Here is a 25,509-nt window from a genome sequence, read left to right on the forward strand (position 1 = left end):
CCGGTTGGGCAAATTAGATAATTCCTTCTTCAGTGCCTATTTTCAATAATAGGCCGATAACAGTGGTCTAAATAAATTTATTTATTTAGTCTGGGTAAACTTGTGTTCCTAGAAATCTTCTGTTAACCATGAAAAATATTTAACTTAAATATATTAAAATATTTTAAATATTTAAGTTAAAATATATATTTTCCAAAAAAATATCATATTAAGCATAAAATCAATAAAATATGATACTATCTATATAATTTCCAGCTATATTTTATTAATAAAATATCATATCTAATTTCCAACAGTATTTAGCATAAAATCAATATTTAGAACCAATTTCAACTATGCTGAGTTTACACTACCAAAATATGATATTTTTCAGAATCAATATTTTTTTTTCTTAGTGTAAGACCAGCAGTAAAACAAATACCAAATAAAATATATTAATATAATTTATTGATTTATTTTTATCGCTTGATTTTATGCTAAATTAATTTTAAAAAAATTATTTAAACTCGTTATAAAAAAGTCAATCTAGCTAATATATTTTAATTAAAGCTAAACTCTGAATGAAACTTGGTATGTTTCATAATATAAATCAAGCTGTAAAAATTGAATACATTAATATTAATTTATATATTTTTATTTTTTTAATGGTTTGATTTTATATATTAGTTACCTTATAATTTCACTTGACTTTATATATTTATATATCTGATTCTTATGTAATATTGTGGGATTTGGTAATTTCGAAGTTTATGTATATAGTAAATGAGAATTTGAGAAGAGCAACAATCCTCATTTCTTTAGGTTTGACCACTTACAATATGAAAACTCAGATAAAAACATCTAAGAAATCTCATTGGTCATCTCACAAAAGCCAAATTTGTGATGTTCATTTGAGAATTGAGAATAAGTTTATAAAAACATTTGAATAGAATTGGCCTTTTGACTATTGAAATAAATCTCTATCTCTATTTTCTTATATTATGCAAGTAGATGTCCTGATTCGCCAACGGTTATGATTGAAATATAAAATTTCAGATTTAATACCAGCCCTCTAATCAAATAATTTATTTTCTTTGATTAAATGCATTTATTTTACGTAAATAAGTTTAAATTTAGTTAGAAACAAACTCGCCACACATATTGCCATACGATATATTACAATTAAAATTGAATAGATAACAAAATTGGAAAAAAAAATCAATTTATTCATTTCCTTATTTCTCCTCTCCAGCTACCTCACATTCTTTATTTCCTTATTTAAGAATAATGATAGATGATTAATTTATATTTAACAAAATCAAATGCTGACATCTTTTAAAAATATTTTATCAACATTTGATATCTTATCAAATTATTTGATTCTTGATCTTCTTCATTTTATAATATGTTTTTATTCCAACGCATAGATACGATACTAGTATTATTTAATATCATTGACACTGGCGTGTGCTTTATATATCATCACATGCAAATCTTTTTGTTTTATTATTATTGCAAAACTAATATTGATTTGAATAATACAACTAGTGTGAGATTTGGGGATTATAGAAATCCAACAAAAGAAAGAGAATGGGCATTAAATTTTATATATACGAAGGACACGATATATAGTTGACTACACAGCAATCGATCTGGGCCTAAAATAAATTTTATATTTATGCTTCTGCTTGGGCCTACAATAAAAAAAGGCATTTTGTTTTCATTTTGGAACTTGTAGGCCCACAACAATAATGGTTTTTTAGGCCCACACATTTGTGGTCCAAAAAATAGTGTTAATCGTTCATGAGCGATAATGTTTTTTAGGCTCTAGTTGCAATTGCAATGATATAAGAGAGTATGTTATATCGTCATGTGATAAATCCCAGCTCTCGCCAGACCCAAACCCTAAATCGCCTCTGCCACCTCTCATCCGATCCTGTTCCTTCCCTCTGTCGCTGCTGATTCTTCACAGGTATGGCAGTTTTAAACTTGATTCTATTGTTACTGGTTTTAGAAATTCCTATTGAAATTAAGAATTTGCAAAGATATGAGAAATTAGATGGTTAGATTTATATTGAAATTATCAACTTTATTGTACAACAGAGTTAAAGACGATGAATGACAAGACATGTGCTATTGATAGGATCAGTAGCTTGCCTGATGAGATTCTCACGTGTATCCTATCATTTCTTAGTACAAGAAATGCCGTGCAAACATGCATCTTATCCAAAAGATGGATAAACACATGGGCATCTGTGCCGGTTCTGGAATTTAACATTGAAGAGTTTAGGTCAATTCCAGAGTCGTCCAACCTAGGCTGGCGCCAACAATGGATTGTTCAGAGTAAAATAGATGTGACAAAATTCGAATTACTTGTTAAAAATATGTTGGAGAAACGAGACACATCTTGTGTGATTAAGAGATTTCGACTTTGGTTTGATTGTTGTGGGAATTACTTGTCTTGCACTCAAGTTGTTGCCAATTTTATTACTGATGCAATGAAGTTGGAGCCTCGAGAGTGCTCAATCAAATTGTGGTCACGTGCAATTTTGAATTTGCATACCGATCTGATTTTCACTTGTGCATCACTAATAGATCTACATTTGTCGGTTTCTATAGATGTTGATCCTCATGTAGCTATAGAACCCAACTCAATAAATCTTCCTTGCCTGAAAACTCTAAACCTCAATGGCCATGTTAGTGATGAGTTTTTCAAAAAGCTTTTCTTAGGATGTCCAGTTCTTGAAGAATTAGAACTATCATGTTCTAGGGGAATCATTGAGATATATTCCAACACTTTGAAGAAGTTGGTTATTCATAATCTGTCCTCAGAAAATAGATTACATATTTCCACCCCTAATCTCATTTACTTTGAATTTGATATCATGGATATATATCCAATACTGGATATAGAGGAAATTATTTTGCTAAATATGCCATCACTTGTTGATGCGTCCATCTATATTCCTCGTTGGTATGATGAGGATTATGATGAGTATGATTATATTAGTGGGGTCCCCATGCTTATTGCCAGCTTTTCAAATGTCGAATACTTAAGCCTCAAATTTTGTTGCACTGACGAAAAGGTACACTCTCTTTGCAATATATTGGAGATAAAAATCTTCGATTCTTCTACTTTTGCATATACATTTTGTTGTCATTTTTTAAGGTACTTTTAAACTAAACAAAACATTTCGTTGGTAATGTTATATGCATATACTTCAGTGTACATGATATTTGTTTGTAGTTCTTAGAGTTAACACATCCCATGGCTATAATAAGCATACAAATTTCTCATGTATATTTGTTTGTGATTTACCTTTTTTTTGTTTAATTTTACTTTGTGAAAATAGGCACTGAAGAAGGAATTATCTAATTGCCCAGCCTTCCACAACTTAAAGTATCTAAAACTTGTGAGTTTGGGTTTCAATGTCTTTGATCTTGCACCATTTTTCCTCCATCGCTCACCTAAACTACAAGGGCTCACCTTGCAAAGCATCTATGTAATCTCTCTCTCTCTCTATGTATTGCTACTCGTTGTTATTTTCATGCCTCAGTTGAGGAGGCAGACAAAAACATTGTCAATTAATGAGATAGTCTAAAAATGCAAATTTATCAAATAATGAAAATGACAATTTCGAGTATTTACATAATCAATAGATATACTAAAAATGGTCTTTTATTAGGAAGTTAACAATATGGTAAAGGCAGTTTAAAACCAGGTTTTGTTCAAATTACCCCCTGAAGTAAATTAAGCCCTTGTAGAACGGTCAATATATACAACAACAACAACAACAACCAAGTCTTTAATCCCAAACAAGTTGGGATAGGTTAGAAATGAAGCTCAATCCCAAACAAGGGTCGATTTATGATCGATGAAATTTATGTAACTTGTTTTGTTACTATAGAATGATTGGACTCTATTTCCGGAGGAACCAAGTGATGCTTGGGCTGCAACTCTGGAGGGACTAAGTGACGTATTAGTCCAGCAGGAGTTTCTTAAGACCGTTAGAATTGTAGGATTTAAAACCGATAATGGATTTGTTGATCAGCTGATCAATAAGTTGTGTGCCCATGTTAAGATCACTGGTGAAATTTTGCGGGTTTGATTCCCGCTCCCCCCATCCATCTTTTGTTTGATTATTATGTAAATTGTTGTGGTTTCTGTCATGGAACTTTATTGTACTAATGCCACTAAGCTTCTATAATTTTATTGTTTAGTTATTTCTCTTTCATATTTTTAAGTTTATATGATTATGTACGAGATTTGCTAATGCAACATCCTTGTAATCTGAGAGTTGTATTTAAGCATGTTTTGATGGTTGCTGATCTTCAGATGATTTTGATTAACTAGCTCTAATAGAGAGTGCTTGCCTTGTTCGATCTTCATGCCAGGAAGCGAACAAGGGTGGAGTCTTTAAGTAGTAGTAGTAGGAAAGTTGCTCCTCAGCCATCTGAGACTTGAGCTTGTTGCACTGCTGGATTTAAGTCAGATCAAGTTAGCATGTTTGACATGCAAGATTTGTAATCTGATTTTAGATGATTGGAATTCTGTTACAGTGCAACTGTATGTATTTGAGTACCGGCCACCTGCAAATGAAATTACCATATATATAATATAAGGCAGAACAATGTGAAGTGATATATATGTTATATTTTTTGATGATTTTATACAAGGCAGAAGTTCCTACAGTATCTATCAGCCCTACGGTCCAATCAGGAAAATTTCCAAAAAACCGGGGTTGTGTAGCAAGGGCATCCTCGGCATCGGGTCATGATGAGGGATACGCGCCCCTGAAGAAGCTGATGTTGTGACTCTGTACATTCGTTGGTGCACATATGGAAACTCAAACATAGGAAATATGAGAAAAATTTAAATTGAAAGTTTAAGAATACATATACACAGAGGTAATGCCCATTTTACTTGAGAACATAATAAAAGAAAATTTGAGAACATATAAAATGGTTGCTGGCCTACCTTTACGAGTAACAAAAATAAGAAGAAAAAAGGAGATATATATGGTAAGAACAAATAAGTAAATAAAAGAGATTGAAAGGAAGAAAAAAGAAAGATCAAAAGTCCTCAATTTGTGCTGAATCACGGGGCTGCCTGTAAATTTAATTTCTTTATTAATAAAGGCTGTATAGGGAAAAACCTTTGAATTACAGCCTGCTCTATTCGGGCCGCAACATGAATCCCAATGCTTACCATTTTTGTTGTTGATTGAGCCTGTTAACAAGCTTTCAACCCATTTTACTTGAGGCGAGCTTCACGCTGAAACCACTGTGACATAAATTCATGATAAGTTTAATCACTGTCAATAAATTAAAAGAAATTGATTTCTCATTGCTAGGATCGCTCCTTGAGCGATATATCACACCCAAATAGCTCCTTGAAGTTTATGACATGATTGATCAGACAATTTTCTTTTTTTAGTGAGCAACACAAATGTGAATTAGTTCTTGAAGATTTGTTGTGAAAACGACGCAAAACACATCTCCTTCTACCATCATCCTAAAACACCCGTTCAGGAGTGCTTGACTGGTCTGAAGTGACCGGTGAACATGTACCTGAAGTCAGGCTTATAATTAAATTTGAGGTTTTGCAAAAATCACCAAAGGTTCCAATTTTGTGGTAAGAGGCAGAGGAAGAAGAAATGATGAGAGAAGGCCCAAAAAAGCGTTAAGTGATGATTTAACAAGGAAGGAGAATCTAGAGGCCAACTAACAATCATAGTTCTATTAATGATTTACATGAGATTAATTTGACTTAATTGAACTTTTTCGAAATACTAAGCAAACTTTTGAGTTTTCATGGCGAAATATCAAATAATGAAGTTCCCAGGGGAAATATCTAACAACAGAAGTTTGGTATAAAATCAATATATAATTTCCAACTATATTTAGCATAAAATCAATATTTAGGACCAATTTCAACTATACTGAGTTTACACTACCAAAATATGATATTTTTCTGAATCAATATTTTTCTCTAATTTCAAAATATATATATTTAAATTATCATAAAAAAAAGTCAATCTAGCTAATAGATTTTAAAGCTAAACTCAGAATGAAACTTGATATGTTTCATAGTATAAATCAAGCTGTAAAAAATGAATACATTAATATTAATTTTTAATTTTTTTAATTTTTTTAATGGTTTGATTTTATATATTAGTTACCTTATAATTTTATTCGACTTTATATATTTATATATCTGATTCTTAAGTAGTACTGTGGGATTTAGTAATTTAGAAGAGCAACAATCTGAGATAAGCTCAATTTGTGATGTTCATTTGAGAATAAGTGGATAAAAAGATTTGAATAGAATTGGCCTTTTGATTATTGAAATATATATTATTTAATACCATTGGCACTGGCGTGTGCTTTATATATCATCACATGCAAATCTTTTTTTTTTATATTATTATTGCAAAACTGATATTGATTTGAATAATACGAGTAGAACTAGGGTGTTCATAAGTTCATCAACAAGCGAACTCAAGTCTAAAATCCGTCAAATCGGCTTCAAATGACGAATCCGAATTGTTAAAACTAGCCTACCTTATGAGTGATGCGTCTACATGTGAAAAATTTAAATATTTGTATTAATTTAGTACAAATTCAAGTAGTCAAAATTAGAAGGTCAATAAATTAATTTTAATGCATTCATTTTTAACGTTTTTTGACCACTTGACTCTATGCAAAATTAATTTTAAAATTAAATTTATTTACATGTAGATGCATCACTCGTAAAGTAGACGTGTTTTAACGATTTAGATTCATCATTTAAAGCCAATTCGATTAGTTTTAGACTTGAGTTTACTAAGGAACTTGGTAAACTAGTTCTACTCGAATAATACAACTAGACTGAGATTTGGTGATTGTAGAAATCCAACGAAAGAAAGAGAATGGGGATTAAATTTTATATATATGAAGCACACGTACGATAGTTGACTACACAGCATTCTATCTGGGCCTAAATTAAATTTTATATTTATGCTTCTGCGATAATGTTTTTCTAGGCCCACAACATTTGTGGCCCAAAAAATAGTGTTAATCGTTCGTGAGCGATAATGTTTTTAGGCTCTAGTTGCAATTGCAATGATATAAGAGAGTATGTTATATCTTCATGTGATAAATCCCAGCTCTCGCGAGACCCCTACGTCAAATAGAAAAAGAAACGCGGAAAACCCAAACCCTAAATCGCCTCTGCCTCCTCTCATCCGATCCTGTTCCTTCCCTCTGTCGCTGCTGATTCTTCACAGGTATGGCAGTTTTAAACTTGATTCTATTGTTACTGGTTTTAGAAATTCCTATTGAAATTAAGAATTTGCAAAGATATGAGAAATTAGATGGTTAGATTTATATTGAAATTATCAACTTTATTGTACAACAGAGTTAAAGACGATGAATGACAAGACATGTGCTATTGATAGGATCAGTAGCTTGCCTGATGAGATTCTCACGTATATCCTATCATTTCTTAGTACAAGAAATGCCGTGCAAACATGCATCTTGTCCAAAAGATGGATAAATACATGGACATCTGTGCCGGTTCTTGAATTTGAAATGAAAGAGTTTAAGTCAATGCCAAATATTGTTGAGAGTAAAATGGCTGTGACCAAATTCGAATTACTTGTCAAAAATGTGTTGGAGAAACGAGACTCATCCTGTATGATTGATAGATTTCGACTTTGGTTTGATTGTTGGGTTTACTTGTCTTGCACTCAAGTTGTTGCCGATTATATTAGTGATGCAATGAAGTTGGAGCCTCGAGAGTGCTCAATCAAATTGTTGTCGTGTGCAATTTTCAATTTGAATAGCGATCTGATTTTCACTTGTGCATCACTAATAGATCTACATTTGTGGGTTTCTATATCTATAGGTGTTGTAGCTATAGAACCCAACTCAATAAACCTTCCTTGTCTGAAAACCCTAAACATCACTGGCCATGTTAGTGATGATTTTTTCAAAAAGATTTTCTTAGGGTGTCCAGTTCTTGAAGAATTAGAACTATCATGTTATTCTCTGAGAATCATTGAGATATGTTCCAACACTTTGAAGAAGTTGATTATTCATAATTTGTCCACACAAAATAGATTACATATTTCCACCCCTAATCTCATTTACTTTGAATTTGATATCGGTTATATATATCCTCTACTGGATCTTTTGCTAAATATGCCATTGCTTGTTAATGTGTCCATCTATATTTCTGATTGGTATGATGAGGATGATGATCAGTATGATTATATTATTGGGTTCTCCAAGCTTATTGCCAGCTTTTCAAATGTCGAATACTTAAAGCTACAATTTGGTCACACTGGTGAAAAGGTACACTCTCTTTGCAATATATTGGAGATAAAAATCTTCAATGCTTCTACTTTTGCATATACATTTTGTTGTCATTTTTTAAGGTACTTTGAAAATAAAATAAAAAAACTTTCTTTGGTGATGTTATATGCATATACTTCAGTGTACATGATATTTCTCTGTAGTTATTAACTTTCTGATTTATAATTAACTTTCTGATTTATCTTTTTTTTTTTTCTATTGAACATAGTTTTAATTTTACTTTGTGAAAATAGGAACTGAAGAAGAAATTATCTAATTGCCCAGCCTTCAACAACTTAAAGTATCTAAAACTTGTGAGTTTGGGTTTCAATGTCTTTGATCTTGCACCATTTTTCCTGCATCGCTCACCTAAACTACAAGGGCTCACCTTGCAAAACATCTATGTAATCTCTCTCTCTCTCTCTCTCTCTCTCTCTCTCTGTATTGCTACTTGTTATTTTTTCCATGCCTTAGTTGAGGAGGCAGACAAAACCTTTGTCAATTAATGAGATAGTCTAAAAAATCCAAATTTATCAAATAATGAAAATGACAATTTCGAGTATTTACATAGTCAATAGATATACTAAAAATGGTCTTTGATTAGGAAGTTAACAATATGGTAAAGGCAGTTTAAAACCAGGTGTTGTTCAAATTACCCCCTCAAGTAAATTAAGCCCTTGTAGAAGGTTCGATATATACAACAACAACTACAACAACAACAACAACAACAATCATGTCTTTAGTCCCAAACAAGTTGGGATAGGCTAGAAATGAAGCTCAATCCCAAACAAGGGTTGATTTATGATCGATGAAATTTATGTAACTTGTCTTGTTACTACAGAATGGATGGGATGCAATTCCGAAGGTACAAAGTGATGCATGGGCTGCAACTCTGGAGGGACTAAGTGACGCATTAGTCCAGCAGGAGTTTCTTAAGACCGTTAGAATTGTAGGATTTAGAACCGATAATGGATTTGTTGATCAGCTGATCAATAAGTTGTGTGCCCATATTAAGATCACTGGTGAAATTTTGCGGGTTTGATATCGGCTCCCCCCGTCCCTCTTTTGTTAGATTATTATGTAAATTGTTGTGGTTTCTGTGATGCAACTTTTTGTATTAATGCCACTAAGCTTCTAGAATTTTATCGCTTAGTTATTTCTCTTTCATATTTTTATGTTTATATGATTATGTACGAGATTTGCTAATGCAACATCCTTGTAATCTGAGAGTTGTATTTAAGCAAGTTTTGATGGTTGCTGATCTTCAAATGATTTGATTAACTAGCTCTAATAGAGAGTGCTTGCCTTGTTCGATCTTCATGCCAGGAAAGTTGTTCCTCAGCCATCTGAAACTTGAGCTTGTTGCACTGTTGAATTTAAGTCAGATCAAGTTAGCATGTTTGACTTGCAAGATTTGTAATCTGATTTCAGATGATTGGAAATTGGAATTCTGTTACAGTGCAACTGTAGGTATTTGAGTACCGGCCACCTGCAAATGAAATTACCATATATATAAGGCAGAACAATGCGAAGTGATATATATGTTATTTTTTATGATGATTTTATATTGTGATAAGGAAGTGAAACTGTTGTACAAATTGGAGATGATATTGATATATTACATTATTTTTGTTTCAGTTTTGATATTATAACTATAATTTTGTACAAATATGAATCTAAAGTAATTTCATACGAAACGTATATGTCACTAAAAAATGCAAGAACTAAGTGTGTATTACTAAAATTAATAATTATATGTTATAAATATTACAAACTATAATAAAATAAATTTTGTTTTAGTTTTTGTTGTCACCACATTTTAAATTGATCTTGACTTAACAATATCAGTCTTTCAAATTACATATATCTCAAAAATAAATAAATAAATAAAGTAAATATTAAAAGGAAATCTAGCATACACATATTCGAATTATATTTAAATTTTGTGTGATTTTCTTGAAATAAAAAAAGAGGATTCGTCACATTATAATCAATAAAATTACTGTATGGAGTTACAAAAAAAAAAAGCACATTTACAAGGTAAAGAAAGTTTGTCAATATAATAGACTACTTTTTGGCATCATATATGATCAATACAAAAGAACTATAAAATCAATGTTTTCCGGTTGTGAGAATGGGAAGATTTATTTGAGTACATACACTTATTTTGATCTTGTTTGAATACTGTGAGTATGCGGTACCGTCACTGCCTGTAGATGTCAAAAATGCCTTTGTAGTTTAAAAATAAAATGCATAAACTGTGAGTCTTACCACTGGATATTGTCAAAAGAAAGTTTTGACAATATCTACAAGTGTCAATTCTTTACCTTGATAAGAATTCAGAGAAGCACATAGCTAAATATATTTAACTTAGAAGGTGAAATAGAACTGAAGAAGAATGGGGTAAACAAAATATGATATTTAACTTGATAATGTTAAATAGAAGAACGTTTTGATAAATTTATTTAACTATGTAAAATAAATTTTCAATATGAGTTTACACTACCAATTTCGACAAAAAATATTTAGTAAAAGAAATATATACCATATTTATTAATATTCTTTTGGAGTTTATCTTGTATTAAAATACTTACATATTTTCAACTATCACAACTACAAAAATGACATTTATCATCGGTCATACACCAACGGTTTTATTGTAGGAGCTATTAGCTTTGATCCAGCAGCTAATAGCTCCTATTTTTTTGTAGTTACCAACCGCGGCAATAGGAGAATCGATACCTTGAATTTTCTGTTAAATTAGTGTAACGAAATGTGTATGATCAACTCAAGGTGCATACTTATTTCCTACAATATTTTCATCTAAGAACAACAATTGTTATAAATTCTCAAATTAATATGGAGCCGCAGAAAATCTGAGTCGTCTTGTTAATTTGTCTATATTTACATTGCATGACCCATAAATGAAATCTAAAAATAACCTTTGCCTAAGCCGTACAAAGGATAAATATAACGAGACCCTCCTTGAAATCACAGAACAAACTCTGAATAAAGCTATCTAAAAATACAATAAAATTCATTTTCCAACTGCTTCATAATTTTGCAGACAAAAAGAAAAAAAATTACATTGTTAGTAAAACATAGTGTTAGCTTAAAATAAGAAGCAAAAAATAAACACTTGCTATAATTCTCCCTTTAACTGAATCAAGAGCATGCAGGTTCAATATTTAGGTACCTATCATCCCTTTGAAGTGCCACTGCATGGCCCAATAAGATCTGAATTGTCATTCTACTTAGTTTTTTTAGGTTCTCTTAATTTGTGAATGTCAATGTGAATAGGCAAATAAATTTTACAGGACTATTCTAAAACATGTCAGTTACCTCCTACATTTATCTACTATTTTTGTGAATTCAATTTGTGAGGTTTCTATTCAGTTTGTGCCATCGGCTCAATAGTTCTGAAATTTCCTGACAGTCCATCTTTAAAATTAAATTCCCAGAGATTGGCTAAACAGATTTTTTGTTATTTTTTTGGGAATGTAAGTCTTAACCCAGTCAATAAGCTCAAGAAATCTCAGGTCCATTGGAGGTTCAGAACTATGTAAGATCAGTATTTTTGTGGGAGGGTAGCTGCTGGAAATTCCTTAATTTGACATCTCACAACAACTATGTTTTTTGCTACATATATTATCATATTTAATTTAGGACATTAAAGCCCATTTACAAGATAGATTTTGAAACAATGAATTCATGTTACGAACTAATAAAGGAGGCTACACAAGCTACAAAAATATTACTGTCTATAAGCATTGTTTTGCCAAAACTAAGTGTTTTTTACAATATGTAAAATCTTATATTAATTAGTTGTCCTGATATGGACATTTTGATGCAAGAAGAACATATTATGGATTTGTGAAATACATTTGATAGATATATAATATAACTTACACTAACCCGTCAATTTTGGATCCAATTGGGGATTTTCCTCGGGAGGTATCGGGAAGAGATTGAAATGGAATAATATGGATTATATTTCACAAGAGCAATCCATGAGGTTGACAATTTCTTATGTTGGTTTCAACCACAGAGGACCGTTCATAATCTTATAAATAGATTGATTTATATTGTAACGTTTGTAAATGTGATTTGTTTAATTTTGGAAAGCCATACTCAATTCATCAATTGGTATATATTCCTTTTTCTTCATGTTAAATTTATGCTGTGCAAAGAAAGGTATATTCAATTTACTACTACTAATAATTAGTTTGCTAAGGATCCTTTTATCTTGCCTATATGAAGCACTTGTGCGTTTTGGTGTTTTTGGATTTGGAAACAACAAACTTTTAAATTCAAATATTCTTATATTAAATTGTTGAAGATTGGTAATATATGAAAATAGGCACGTTTTGTAAATGAATATCAGAAGCTCTAGGATATTAAATGGACCAAAATTTGCTACAACATTTTCTAACTCTAAAATTACTTATCTAGAAAACTAAATGGATGATTTAATTTCTTTTTTCACAGCACGTGCACTTTTAGCCACCATGATCATATAAATGAGGAAATGGAAAGAGCAATCAGACCCAGCTATAATATCAACTAATTAAATTAAGACACAATCTTAAAAACAACATGAACAAACCTAGTACAAAATAAATTCTTCGAAACTGATTAAAAACACAATCTTGAACCTAATCAAAGCTAGATAGCTAATAATTTTAATCACTCAAAAGCCCACTGAAATTCGCGACGAATCTCCTCTTCCTCTTTGGGTGTGAAGTCATTTTTGATGTTGAAGGTTTGGCGAATCTCCTCCGGGCTCTTCCCCATTATCATGTCGGCGACCTTTTGGCATGCCAAATCCAGCAGCCCCTTGATGTGCAGGTAGTCAGCTGCCTTGAGAATGTTGAATAGTGTCGCCACATCAACATCTAAAAATTGCTTGTCCCAGTTCCTCAGCTCCTCATCAGAAATCCTTGAGGAACCTGGTGCTGCATCAACATGCTTCTTGCAATACTCGATCACCATTGCAAGGGTTGGTGCAAAGACATTCGGTAGCGGGATGGAGTTCATATCGCTGACGTCCTCTATAATATGGCAGATCATTTGAGATTGCTTTGCCACCATCTCAGATACCACGAAACCTACTCCCTCCTTGCTCATGAGCGTGACCATGTTGCCAGTTGTGTTGTCTGACATTTGCTTGTCGTGGAAAGAGAGATCAAATGGTTATGGAAGAGAAATTAAGGAGATGAGAGATCTTGGGTGAGTTCAAGGTTGGGACTTGGAAGCCATGAACTGAAATGCGATGAATTTATATAGCAAGCATGATAGTACAGCTTTCTCTATATTTAGAAATAAAAGCTTCTATTTTTATATTTTTTTTCTGTGATTTTAAAATAGCACCATCCATATAATATTAATCACTAAATTTTTGTCTTCTATTAATGAAGGTACTATATATTACGACCAACGCTTTTAGCACCATCCATATACTATTAATCACTAAACTAAGACTACGTATTGAAATGCATTCCTGAAATAAAAATATATATTGAGAAAGAATTTTTTTTTTAAATATTATCACCGAAAATTCAACATAAAAAGTATAATAAAAATCAATATATGTCAAATATGAAATAATTAATTCGTACATCTAAGTTAGGATTACCAAAATTTGGGAATTAGTACGTTGTGTCCCCTCAATAATAAAATCGGTGAATATATATAGAGAATTTCCATTTTTAATTTAGAAGATTAGAATGGTTAATTTCAATTTAGTACATGTAGAATCAATGCCTTTATTTTAAGTTAAATTAATTAGTGTAACTTAACGTGTATCAACTGAAGGTGATTACTTTTTCCCTACAATATTTTTTCATCTATGAACAACAATTGTTATAAATTCTTAAATTAATATGGAGCCGCAGAAAATCTGAGTCGTCTTGTTAATTTGTCTATATTTGTATTGCATGACTCATAAATGAAATCCAAAAACAAATATAAAGAAACTAAATCATAATAATACTCTTGACGGCTACCTAATAAACATACATGTAATTATAGTTTGTTACTAAAATATATAAATTAATTATCAACCTTTGGCTAAGCCGTACAAATGATAAATATAGCGAGACCTCCTTGAAATAACAGAATAAACTATGAATAAAGCTATCAAATTTAGTTTTGTAAAATACAATAAAATTTATTTTCCAGCTGATTCATTTGCATACAAAAAGAAAAAAAATTACATTGTTAGTAAAACTTACTGTTAGCTTAAAATAAGAAGCAAAAAATAAACACTTGCTGTAATTCTCCCTTTAACTGAATCAAGAGCATGCAGGTTCATTATTTAGGAACCTATCATCCCTATGAAATGCCAATGCATAGCTCAATAAAATCTGAATTGTCATCCAGGCCATATTTCCTTAAAAGAGAAATAATACAAAATCCAAATGAAAGCCCAAAAGTAGAAACTGATTACTGATTAGGTCCAAGCCATAATGTGAATTTATAGTCCGAAATAGTTTATGATGTTATTACTAGTATACTTTTCAAGAGAGGAAATGTTTTAAATACGTCTGCTGTCTTTCTCTTGTTTTTTGAGCAAAGTTGCAGGTCAAGCCGCTCAACGCTTGACACTGTTTTTAATATCCATAAAGAATTTTCCATTTAGATTTGGAATAAGCGACATCTCACACGGAAAATATTACTTTTACCAGTAAACCAAAGGCTAGTTCTCTGCTATTTTTTCCTTGTTAAAGACATAGCATCCATATATGGCCTTGAAAGAGAAATATTTTGTCATGACGTTGGTACGGGTTAGAGTTCAAACCAAAGTCCCATTTGCCATTATGAATTGTAGGTTAACTAATTTACATAATATCTTGTTAGATTAATTATGCCATTATACATTTTGCAGCAGTCAACAAATATATTTATACCACTCTTCATAATTAGTTTGCTAATTAAGGATCCTTTTAAGTTTATCTTACCTATATGAAGGACTTGTGTGTTTTGGTGTTGTTGGATTTGGAAACAACCTCTAAATTTAAATATTCTCATATTAATTAGTTGAAGATTGGTAATGAAAATAAGCACGTTTTGTAAATGAATATGGGAAGCTGTAGGATATTAAATGGACCAAAATTAGTTGCAACATTTTCTAACTCTGAAATTTCAATCCAGCTAATTACTTAATTATCAAGAAAACTAAATTGATGATTTAATTTCTTTTTCACAGCAGGTACACTTTTAGCCACTATATATGATCAAATAAATGAGGATAAAGAAAGAGGAATCAGACCCAGCTATAATATCAACCAATTAAAGACAATCTTAAAAACAACATGATGAAACCTAGTACAAACTAAGTTCTTGGAACTTGATTAAAAACACAATCTTGAATTAACAATTTTAATCACTCAAAAGCCCACTGCGAGTCGCAACAAATCTCCTCTTCCTCCTTGGGTGTGAAGTCGTTTTTGATGTTGAAGGTTTGGCGAATCTCCTCCGGACTCTTCCCCTTTATCATGTCGGCCATCTTTTGGCATGCCAAATCCAGCAGCCCCTTGATGTGCAGGTAGTCAGCTGCCTTGAGAAGGTTGAATAGTGTCGCCACATCAACATCTAAAAATTGCTTGTCCCAATTCCTCAGCTCCTCATCAGAAATCCTTGAGGAAGCTGCTGCTGCATCAACATGCTTCTTGCAATACTCGATCACCATTGCAAGGGTTGGTGCAAAGACATTCGGTAGCGGGATGAAGTTCATGTCGCTGATGTCTTCAATAATGTGGCAAATCATTTGAGATTGCTTTGCCACCGTCTCAGGTACCAGGAAACCTACTCCCTCCTTGCTCATGAGCGTGACCATGTTGCCAGTTGTGTTGTCTGACATTTGCTTGTCGTGGAAAGAGAGATCAAATGGTTATGGAAGAGAAATTAAGGAGATGAGAGATCTTGGGTGAGTTCAAGGTTGGGACTTGGAAGCCATGAACTGAAATGCGATGAATTTATATAGCAAGCATGATAGTTCGCCTTTCTCTATATTTAGACAAAAAAGCTTCTATTTTTATATTTTTCTGTGTTTTTAAAATAGCATCGTCTACATAATTTTAGTCACTAAATTTTTGTCGTCTATTAAAGAAGTTACTATATATTGCGACAACCGCTTTAAGCACCATCCATATACTGTTCCTCACTAAACTAAGACTACGTATTGAAATGCATTCCTGAAATAAAAGTATATATTGAGAAAGAATTATTATTTTTAAATATTATCAAAGAAAATTCAACATAAAAAGTATAATAAAAATCAATATATGTCAAATATGAAATTAATAATTAATTCAGTACATGTAAGTTTGGATTACCACAATTTGGGAATTAGTACGTTCTGTCCCTTCAATAATAAAATCGGTAAATATATATAGAGAATTTTGCTTTTTAATTTAGTAGATTAGAATGGTTAATTTCAATTTAGTACAAGTGGAATCAATGCCTTGAATTTTAAGTTAAATTGTGTAACTTAATGTGTATCAACTCAAGGTGCTTACTTTTTTCATACAATATTTTCATCTATGAACAACAATTGTTATAAGTTCTCTAATCACTACTACAAAACACATTTTTCCCATCGCCTCTTTACCATCGAATGTGCTTCCGCACAGATGGTGTCCGTCACGACTGGCAGCGCTGTAATTACATTGAACTTTGTACCATCGGTTCTGGATAACAAACCGATGGCGTTGAAGGACCCCCTCCTGACCCCCTCCTTTGCCATCCATTAAATTTCACGAACAGTTAGTATTGAGAGACTCTTTAACATCGGTTCGGCTAACAGGCCGATGGCACTGAAGGGGTTACTTTTACCATCTGTCTGTTTCATGATCCGTTAGTCTAGTACAAAGTAATAACAACTCGTTACTATATTGAACCAATGGTGATGTTGTTATATATTTTATATATTCCAATAAACCCTAGGTCGATCGATTCATCCCCTCCAGAACCTTTCAATATATATCCCCAAATTAAGTATTCTGCTATATTGCTCGCTGCGTTTTAACTTTCTAAATCGATCGATGGACAAAAATCAGGATTTCCTCTCCCAGAGTCATTAATCTGATCGTATGCTAGATCACTCTTCTCTCCTTTAATTTCTGTTTATTTTAATCGTTACTTTGAATGGTTTCTTAAATTAGGGAATAACTAATTTAAACTAGGGTTTAGTTAATTAATATTTTTTTGTTTTGTATAGGCGAAATGAGTAGCCAAAGTAGTGGTTGCGATAGATGTCTCAAGAGGACTGTTGTTAAGCTTTCGAAGACCAAATAAAATCTAGGGAGAAAATTTAATATATGTCCAGCATGCAATCAATGGATGGGCTGGTGCAACAATACTACCAATTTGAGTAACATAAGTTTAAATCCTCATATGCAGCAACCTTACAGTCAAGTTGCAATATACCAAAATGAGGCAGAAATATCTTGGATTCTCAAGAAACAACTAGCATTATTAATTGGGATTTGTGTATTGATCTTGATTGTGATCTGTTATTTTATTGTTTTGTTGCTTCATGTAAAGTAGTAGATTAATTAAATGAGATGGGTGTCACAAGTTGTCCAAAATTCATGTAAAACATGTTCTTAAAATTAAATCATGTTATGATCCCAACTCTTTGGCAGTGTAAAAATGGTATGTGACAGTGCATTGTTGTTTAATCTCTTACACAAACTCCTTTGAATTAAGTGGTGGTTTGCGAAAGAGTTTAAACAACAATGTAAGTCCACTGTCATGGCCATTTTTACACTGCCGAAGACTCGGGATTAAAACGTTATTTAATTTTAAGAACATGTTTTGCATGGATTCATGTTGGCCGGACAATACTTTGTGTGTTGATGTTTAATTGTGATCTATTTTTTAATTGTTGTGTTGTTGCTTCATGTCAAGGAGTTGATTAATGGTAGGATGAATTTTATATAGAGCCAAACTTAATATTTTTTTTTGCAGTGGAAGAGAGAACACTATAGTAGAACAATTAAGTGAGATGGGTGTCACAGTAGCTATCCAAAATTCATGTAAAACATGTTCTTAAAATTAAATCATGTTTTGATCCCGAGTTTTCTGCAGTGTATGAATGGCACATAACAGTGCATTGTTGTTTGATCTCTTACACAAACTCCCTTTGAATAAAGTGGTGGTTTGCGAAAGAGTTCAAACAACAACGTAAGTCCACTGTTGTGTGTCCATTTTTACATTGCCAAAGACCCGGGATTAAAACAGATGGTGCATGACGTATTGCAATCGGCTACTGCAATTCAGTGGACAGAGTTAATCACATTTGTCATCGGTTGGAGAAACAAAAGCGATGGCATTAGATTCGTCAAATCCGATGGCCAAAGGTGCACTGCCGATGGTATCCGATAGCATAGACGTCTACATTTTCTATCGGGGCGATATGCATCGGATCGGACCCCAATGGCACATCGCAATTCTAACCGATATAAAAGGATTTTTTTTGTAATAGTGAATTATGATGGCATATTTAACAGGATAGCGGGTCTGAGGTTGGAATTTGATATGTGATTGTACCATCTCACTGTTGGATGGATTTTTCAGTGGGTTGGCGGCCTTCCAATGTTGGATGGATTTCCCATTGGATTGGCGGTTTAAAGGAATTGTGTTATGAGAATGTGGGAATCACCTGTGACAAGGATTACACATGTGTGAATATGATGTGACTGGTTTTATGGATCTAGACCGACGTGCTATTGCTAGTTAAATATGCGTGCATAATTTGAAGTGAATTTGTGTGGATTAATCCGGTCTATTTGAATGGTTGTTAAATTAAGTCTATTATAGAGAAGCGCATCGTTAAATAACCAGTTATTGAGCTTTGTAGCTGACTCTGTTTTGTTGTTTTGTTTTCATTTCTGTTAGCGACATAGGTTGACGGGCCAAGAAAATGTGTGAAGATGCTTATATAATTACATTCCGGATGGTAAAAATCTGAGGTGCGACAAGAAACAAACATAAAGAAACTAAATCATAATAATACTCCTGACGGATACCTATTAAACGTACATGTAATTATAGTTTGTTACTAAAATATATAAATTAATTATCAACCTTTTTCTAAGCCGTACAAATGATAAATATAGCGAGACCTCCTTGAAATCACAGAACAAACTCTGAATAAAGCTATCAAATTTAGTTTTGTAACAATAAAATTCATTTTCCAACTGATTCATAGTTTGTGATATTATTACCGAATTTTTTATTAATATCCAAATTTTATATTAAATTTTAAAAAATATCCGAATCGGTTGGTTTTTTCGAAATCTACCCATTCCAGAAAAAAAATTTCCGGAATTAAACTCTATTTCCGGAAAAAAAAATTTCCGGAAACTTGGTTCTAACTCCCGAAAAAAAATTTCCGGATTTAAGATTTTTTTTTTTTTTTGAATCCGGAAAAAAAATTTCCGGAGTTAGGATTTTTTTTTCTTTTTTAAAACAGAAATTTTTTATTTTTTTTTATTTTTTGTATTAAAATATTAGAAATATTGAATATATTTCTTTGAAAATAGATAGAATACAATATAATTTGATTTATTAGAAAGACTGCAACAAATAACCCGGATCAATATTTTTCAGATCGGATTTTTCACGGCTGTAAGAAAAATTAATATATTTCTTTATGTGTTATTGGAAAAAAATAAAAATAATTAGATTCTGAGTTATTGATCCCGGTTCAAAAGTCACTTCTAGGTAATCCAGAAAATATTGTGACCTTTCTAGTAGATTTAATTTACAAAAAGTTGTATCTATTTTGAGAATTCTTTTTGAAAAACAATAATTAAATAAATTAAAGTTTTTGATTTTTTTCAAAAATAGATACAACTTTTTATAAATTAAATGTACTAGAAGGATCAAAATATTTTATGAATTACCTAGAAGTGACTTTTGAACCGGGATCAATAACTCAGAATCTAATTATTTTTATTTTTTTCCAATAACACATAAAGAAATATATTAATTTTTCTTACAGCCGCGAAAAATCCGATCTGAAAAATATTGATCCGGGTTATTTGTTGCAGTCTTTCTAATAAATCAAATTATATTGTATTCTATCTATTTTCAAATAAATATATTCAATATTTCTAATATTTTAATACAAAAAATAAAAAATTTCTGTTTTCAAAAAAAAAAAAAAATCCTAACTCCGGAAAAAAATTTTCCGGATTTAGCAAAAAAAAAAAATTCTAAATCCGGAAAAAAAATTTCCGGAGTTAGAACCAAGTTTCCGGAAAAAAATTTTCCGGAAATAGAGTTTAATTCCGGAAAAAAAATTTCCGGAATGGATAGATTTCGAAAAAACCAACCGATTCGGATAGTTTTTTAAATTTAATATAAAATTTGGATATTAATAAAAAATTCGGTATTATTACTAGTATACTTTTCAAGATAGGAAATGTTTTAAATGTCTGCTATCTTTCTCTTGTTTTTTGAGTAAAGTTGGAGATCAAGTCGCTCAACTAACTGTTTTTAATATCCATACAGAATTCTCCATTTAGATTTCGAATATGCCACATCTCAAACTAGTAATTGAACACAATAAGAATTGACTTCATTAAACAAGTAATTAATAATTTAACATTCATAACTTGTAGTTCATTACGAATGCACATGCATGTGGACCGCTGTTTTTGTAAGATTCGTCTCCAAAGGAGGGACACAGCAAGTAATTACCTTTCAATGGGATAAAAGAATGAAGTTGTTATTAAGCAAAGCATTTTTGTCAATTGTGAAGAACCTTATACTTTTGTCACAAATAAAAGAATGAAGTTGTTATTAAGCAAAGGAGGTTGATTCAATTCAACAGAGAAGATTTTTTTTAGAAGAGACCCTTGTTCTTCTTCTTCTCCTTCCGCTCTCTCCTCTTCTCTTCTCTAATCCCTCCCCCTCCGCTCTAATCTCTCCTTTAAATCTTCTCCTCCCCCGCTCTTCCCTCTCCAACCGTCTCTGTCTATGAACGTGGAAATACAAGAAGTGGAGGAGGATCGGTTTGGGTTCAATGAAGAGAGGCAATACCCATTCTCTCCCCAACTGCAGTCACAGTACTGCTACCTATCACCGATGGAAGAGCACCACAGATTAATGGTGGAGCTCAACAGATCTATATGGGTCAGACCTATACATCCCTACACTTTGCCATCCTCTGATCAGCTTGTGCAGCTCCTGATAAAGAGATATGGAGGAGCAGCAACCAATTACTCTCTGTCAACCCTGAAACAGGGGTTTTTAGTTGGTTTCCCGGATTGGCTTATCCCGGAAGAACCATTACTGGATGCTAACTATTGGGAGCAGAACCACCAGCTTAGAGTCCTACCTTGGCAGCGTATTAGTCCTTCTCATTATTTCCCTCCCAGCTTTCGAGCTATAGTTACAATACACGACTTTCCGGTAGATTTCTGGCATCCGGTTTATTTTAGACAAGCCGTATCGGCAATGGGAGTGCTGGTGGCAATACCAGGAGAGGTGCTGAGAGGGGATAAGAAGGGTCAGATCAAATTGTTGATTGACTGTGTAGATCCAAAACTTATACCATATAAGCTTGTTGTGGGACATGGGGAGGAGTGGTCAGAGTGCAGGGTGAGTCTAGAAGGTAGGCCGGAACCGAGGGAAGGAGAAGGAGAAGGAGAAGACCCGATCGATATATAATAGAGGCATGAAGGCAGTTAGAGCAGTTAGATTAGTTAGATTAGATTTGGTCATGTAACTGTAAGTAGTTAGATCAATGAGATGAATGTAATTACAATAGAACCAGTGAGCTGTAGCCTATATAAACAGCCAATTGTAATATGTTGAATCATAATAGAAAGAATTCATTTCATTCAACATTTCTCTTCTTGTTATAATATAGTATCTTAATTAGTTTTATTTCCTTTTTCATTATATATAGCTGATGTATATATCAACCTCGCTCGCTCAAGTTTTATCAAATTTCATTGTTATTTTCCAATTTCCTTGTTAAATCGAGATTATACTCTTCAATAATCCAAATATATATTGTACATGTTAATTTGTTCATCATCCGGTTAAAGCATATCTCTCAAGGTGCATGAAAGTTACTTGTTTAGTTTATTTACCAAGTAATCATGTATTCGTCTCTAAAGAAGGGGGAGACAACAAGTAAAGAATGCTGCTGCTGTTAAGCAAGGGATAAAGAATTAATGCAGCTCTTATTAATAATTAAGCAAGAGATCGGTGTCAATTGTGGAGAAGAAACAAATAAAAAATGATAAAAGACAAAAGAAAGCTCAAGGAATATTATACAACTTGTCTGGGAAAAATGTTTAGTTATATTTTTTTCCGATATTGTAGCTAGCTATATGATCAAAATACTGAAAGAAATATATATCTTTGTCAGATTGATAGAGAAATTCATTCCTCTCCACTAGTTTAACTTTATAATTTTTAAATAAGCTATACTTATATTTTTTTGGATATTAACAAATTATATGTATACGTATGTAGCATAATTGATTAATCAGATAATTAAAATTAAAATTATGGTTATATATTTTTTTTCTTTTATTTTGTTTATACAACTTCAAATTTAATAAACTATTTCATCAAATGTTTGATGTGAAGCATGCAGTATATAAAATGAATGTGTCATTATTAACATTTTTTTTTATGCTTTACTAATTTCAAATATCTATAATATATATTTCTAATAGCTTAATATTAACTCTTTTTTTTGAGAAAATAATATTAACTTACTGATTTAGAAAAATATTTTACTCTCATTTTCAACATGTTAAACAAAATAATATTCTAATCAAGATATGTCACTTGTGGAAACGTTTAAGACACGGGTTGACACAATTTGATTAAAAAAAATTAATAATTCAGCTCACCTATGAACCAGGTACAAATGATAATTATTTATACCAAAGTGATAAAGAATACATGTGATAAAGAATATTTCAGGTGCTAGCTAGTTGTGGAGAAAGAAATGGATATAAAATTATAAAAGATAAAGGAGACTCTAATTAAGGAGCTTGTCTTTATATATAAGATTATTATTATTTGTGAAAAAAAAAATTAAGGAGTTGTAAATGAGACAAAACAACTAAGGAGGGAGATTTGGCTAAATAATTTAAGCTATGGAAGAGATTTAATCTCATTTAAAAATATTATATTTGACTAGATTAGGAATAACTTAGGTCTAATTAAGGAAGAAAGTTTGGGACAAAATAATTAATGCATTAACTGTGTATGCTTCACTTAAACGTCCATAACTTTATGTAGAGAACTCTAATAATGGACTTTAAACTTTGAGTGAGTCTATGGTACTATGCATATTACGATTTGTTACCGTGCTACGGCTCTATATTCGAGTTTTTAAATCCTAACGGTCGATCCGAACCGTTCATCTTGTTCTCCATATTAATATGTGTTTGGAGATTAAATTTTACATTTTTTGAAATTTTTTTACTATTTTTTTAGATTTATTGAAAATCACTGTTTTTGGATGGTCCAGAATTTTCAGATCAAGTGATTTTCTAAATATTTAAAAAAATAGTAAAAATTTTCAAAAAATGTAAAGTTGGTCTCCAAACACATATTAATATGGAGAACAAGATGAACGGTTCGGATCGACCGTTAGGATTTGAAAACTCGAATATAGAGCCGTAGCACGGTAACAACTTGTAATATGCATAGTATCATAGACTCACTCTTAAACTTTTATTATTTTAAAAATAGATTTAAAAACTATGATCCTTATTTTTATGTGATACGTGTCATTCAGTTATCATCTTCTATCCTTCTTGTACAGAACACACTACAAATAGAAGTTTCTAAATACAACTTCTAGTTAATTAAATGCATGATTTTCTCCTCATGTGACAATTTAGATTACATATGTTTGCTTTCTTTCTCTTGGTTTTTGAGTAAAGTTGAAGGTCAAGTCGTTCAATGCTTGATTAACTGTTTTTAATATCCATAAAGAATTCTCCATTTAGATTTCAAATATGCAACATCTCACACAGAAAATATCACTTTTACCACTAAACCAAAGACTAGTTCTCCGCTATCTTTCCCTTGTTAAAGACATATCATCCATATATATGACCTTGAAAGAGAAATATTTTGTCACGTTGGTATAGGTCAGAATTCAAACCAAAGTCCCATTTGCATGAATTGTAGGTTAACAAATTTACATAATATCTAGTTAGATTAATTATGCCATTATACATTTTGCATCAGTCAACATATATATTTATACCACTATAGAACAAACTAGTTTGGTATTTTCTTAGACTTGTAATAAATTGTGACAAAATTACTTTTTTTTAAGTACATTAAATATTATGAATTTGGCGTATACATTTGGAATCATATTGGCATTGTGATCTCTGCTGGGACCCAAAATCTCCAGTGAATTTCCATTATCCCTAATTTTTTGCCATATATAGCTGAACAGGAAAAAAAAATATTCACCAAAAAAACTAAAAATAATATTAACCAAAAAATTTTAAAATATTCGTCTAAATTAATGTTTGAAATATTTAAACGCACTATATACATGACAGAAATTTTTTGAAAATTTTGATACAAACAAGCAAATGAGCGCTTCATTTGATGTAACATTTGACGAATCCGAGCATAATTTAAAATAAAACAACCCCCAAACAAAAACAAAAACAAAACAAAAACAAAACAAAAAACAAAACAAAAAAAGCATTCAATATCTGGAATCTCAGATTCTGGACGCAAGCATAATTTGACGCTTAGTTTGACCGAGAAAAGTATAGCAGGGAAAAAGGAAACGGTACAGAACTACAGATTTATACGGTGAAATGGAGATCCATTGGGCCGGGTCATGTGGGCCGGGTTTGCAGCCCATAAAGGGAAATGCGGTCCATTATTACAAAGTTTGTATTGAGAAGGCCGGCAAACCATGCTTCTTTGGGCTGTGCTCCAATCAGCAGAGAAATTCTTCATTAAAGGGAGACGCTCTCAGACTGGAGCTGTCTGTCACGCTTACTCGCTTCAGAAATGAAGAAATCGGAGAGGAGAGGAAGGGAAATGCTATTGTTATACAGGTAACTCTACGTACATAGCTTTGAAATTTGTCCCCCACCAATTTGAGGTATAGACGGAGTAACACGAGCGTGTTCCCCTTCCTTCATCTCCTGTCCCCTTCCTCTGCACGACAGT

General features: G+C 32.0%; 1 protein-coding gene and 2 pseudogenes across 1 annotated transcript; 1 reads left to right on the forward strand and 2 right to left on the reverse strand.

Annotated features, from left to right (window-relative positions):
* The first annotated feature begins 2,093 nt into the window (after window positions 1–2,093).
* LOC144547793 (F-box/LRR-repeat protein At3g59210-like) lies at window positions 2,094–4,238 on the forward strand. Its single transcript, XM_078296485.1, has 3 exons — window positions 2,094–3,065; window positions 3,333–3,482; window positions 3,888–4,238. Exons 1-3 carry the CDS (start codon window positions 2,094–2,096, stop codon window positions 4,086–4,088), a joined length of 1,323 nt encoding a protein of 440 aa, XP_078152611.1. The 3' UTR covers window positions 4,089–4,238.
* Window positions 4,239–13,002: 8,764 nt separating this feature from the next.
* LOC144548052 (SKP1-like protein 11 pseudogene) lies at window positions 13,003–13,479 on the reverse strand (annotated as a pseudogene).
* A 2,221-nt stretch (window positions 13,480–15,700) lies between these two features.
* LOC144548037 (SKP1-like protein 11 pseudogene) lies at window positions 15,701–16,259 on the reverse strand (annotated as a pseudogene).
* Window positions 16,260–25,509: the final 9,250 nt, after the last annotated feature.

This window comes from Carex rostrata, chromosome 32 (assembly GCF_964058835.1).
Source record: "Carex rostrata chromosome 32, lpCarRost1.2, whole genome shotgun sequence".
In the NCBI taxonomy this organism is placed as follows: Eukaryota; Viridiplantae; Streptophyta; class Magnoliopsida; order Poales; family Cyperaceae; genus Carex; species Carex rostrata.

Coding starts and splice junctions, on each gene's coding strand:
- LOC144547793 (XM_078296485.1), top strand. CDS start 2,094: ATGAATGACAAGACATGTGCTATTGATAGGATCAGTAGCTTGCCTGAT. Junction 3,066..3,332: donor TTTGTTGCACTGACGAAAAG/GTACACTCTCTT, acceptor TTGTGAAAATAG/GCACTGAAGAAGGAATTATC. Junction 3,483..3,887: donor TCACCTTGCAAAGCATCTAT/GTAATCTCTCTC, acceptor TTGTTACTATAG/AATGATTGGACTCTATTTCC.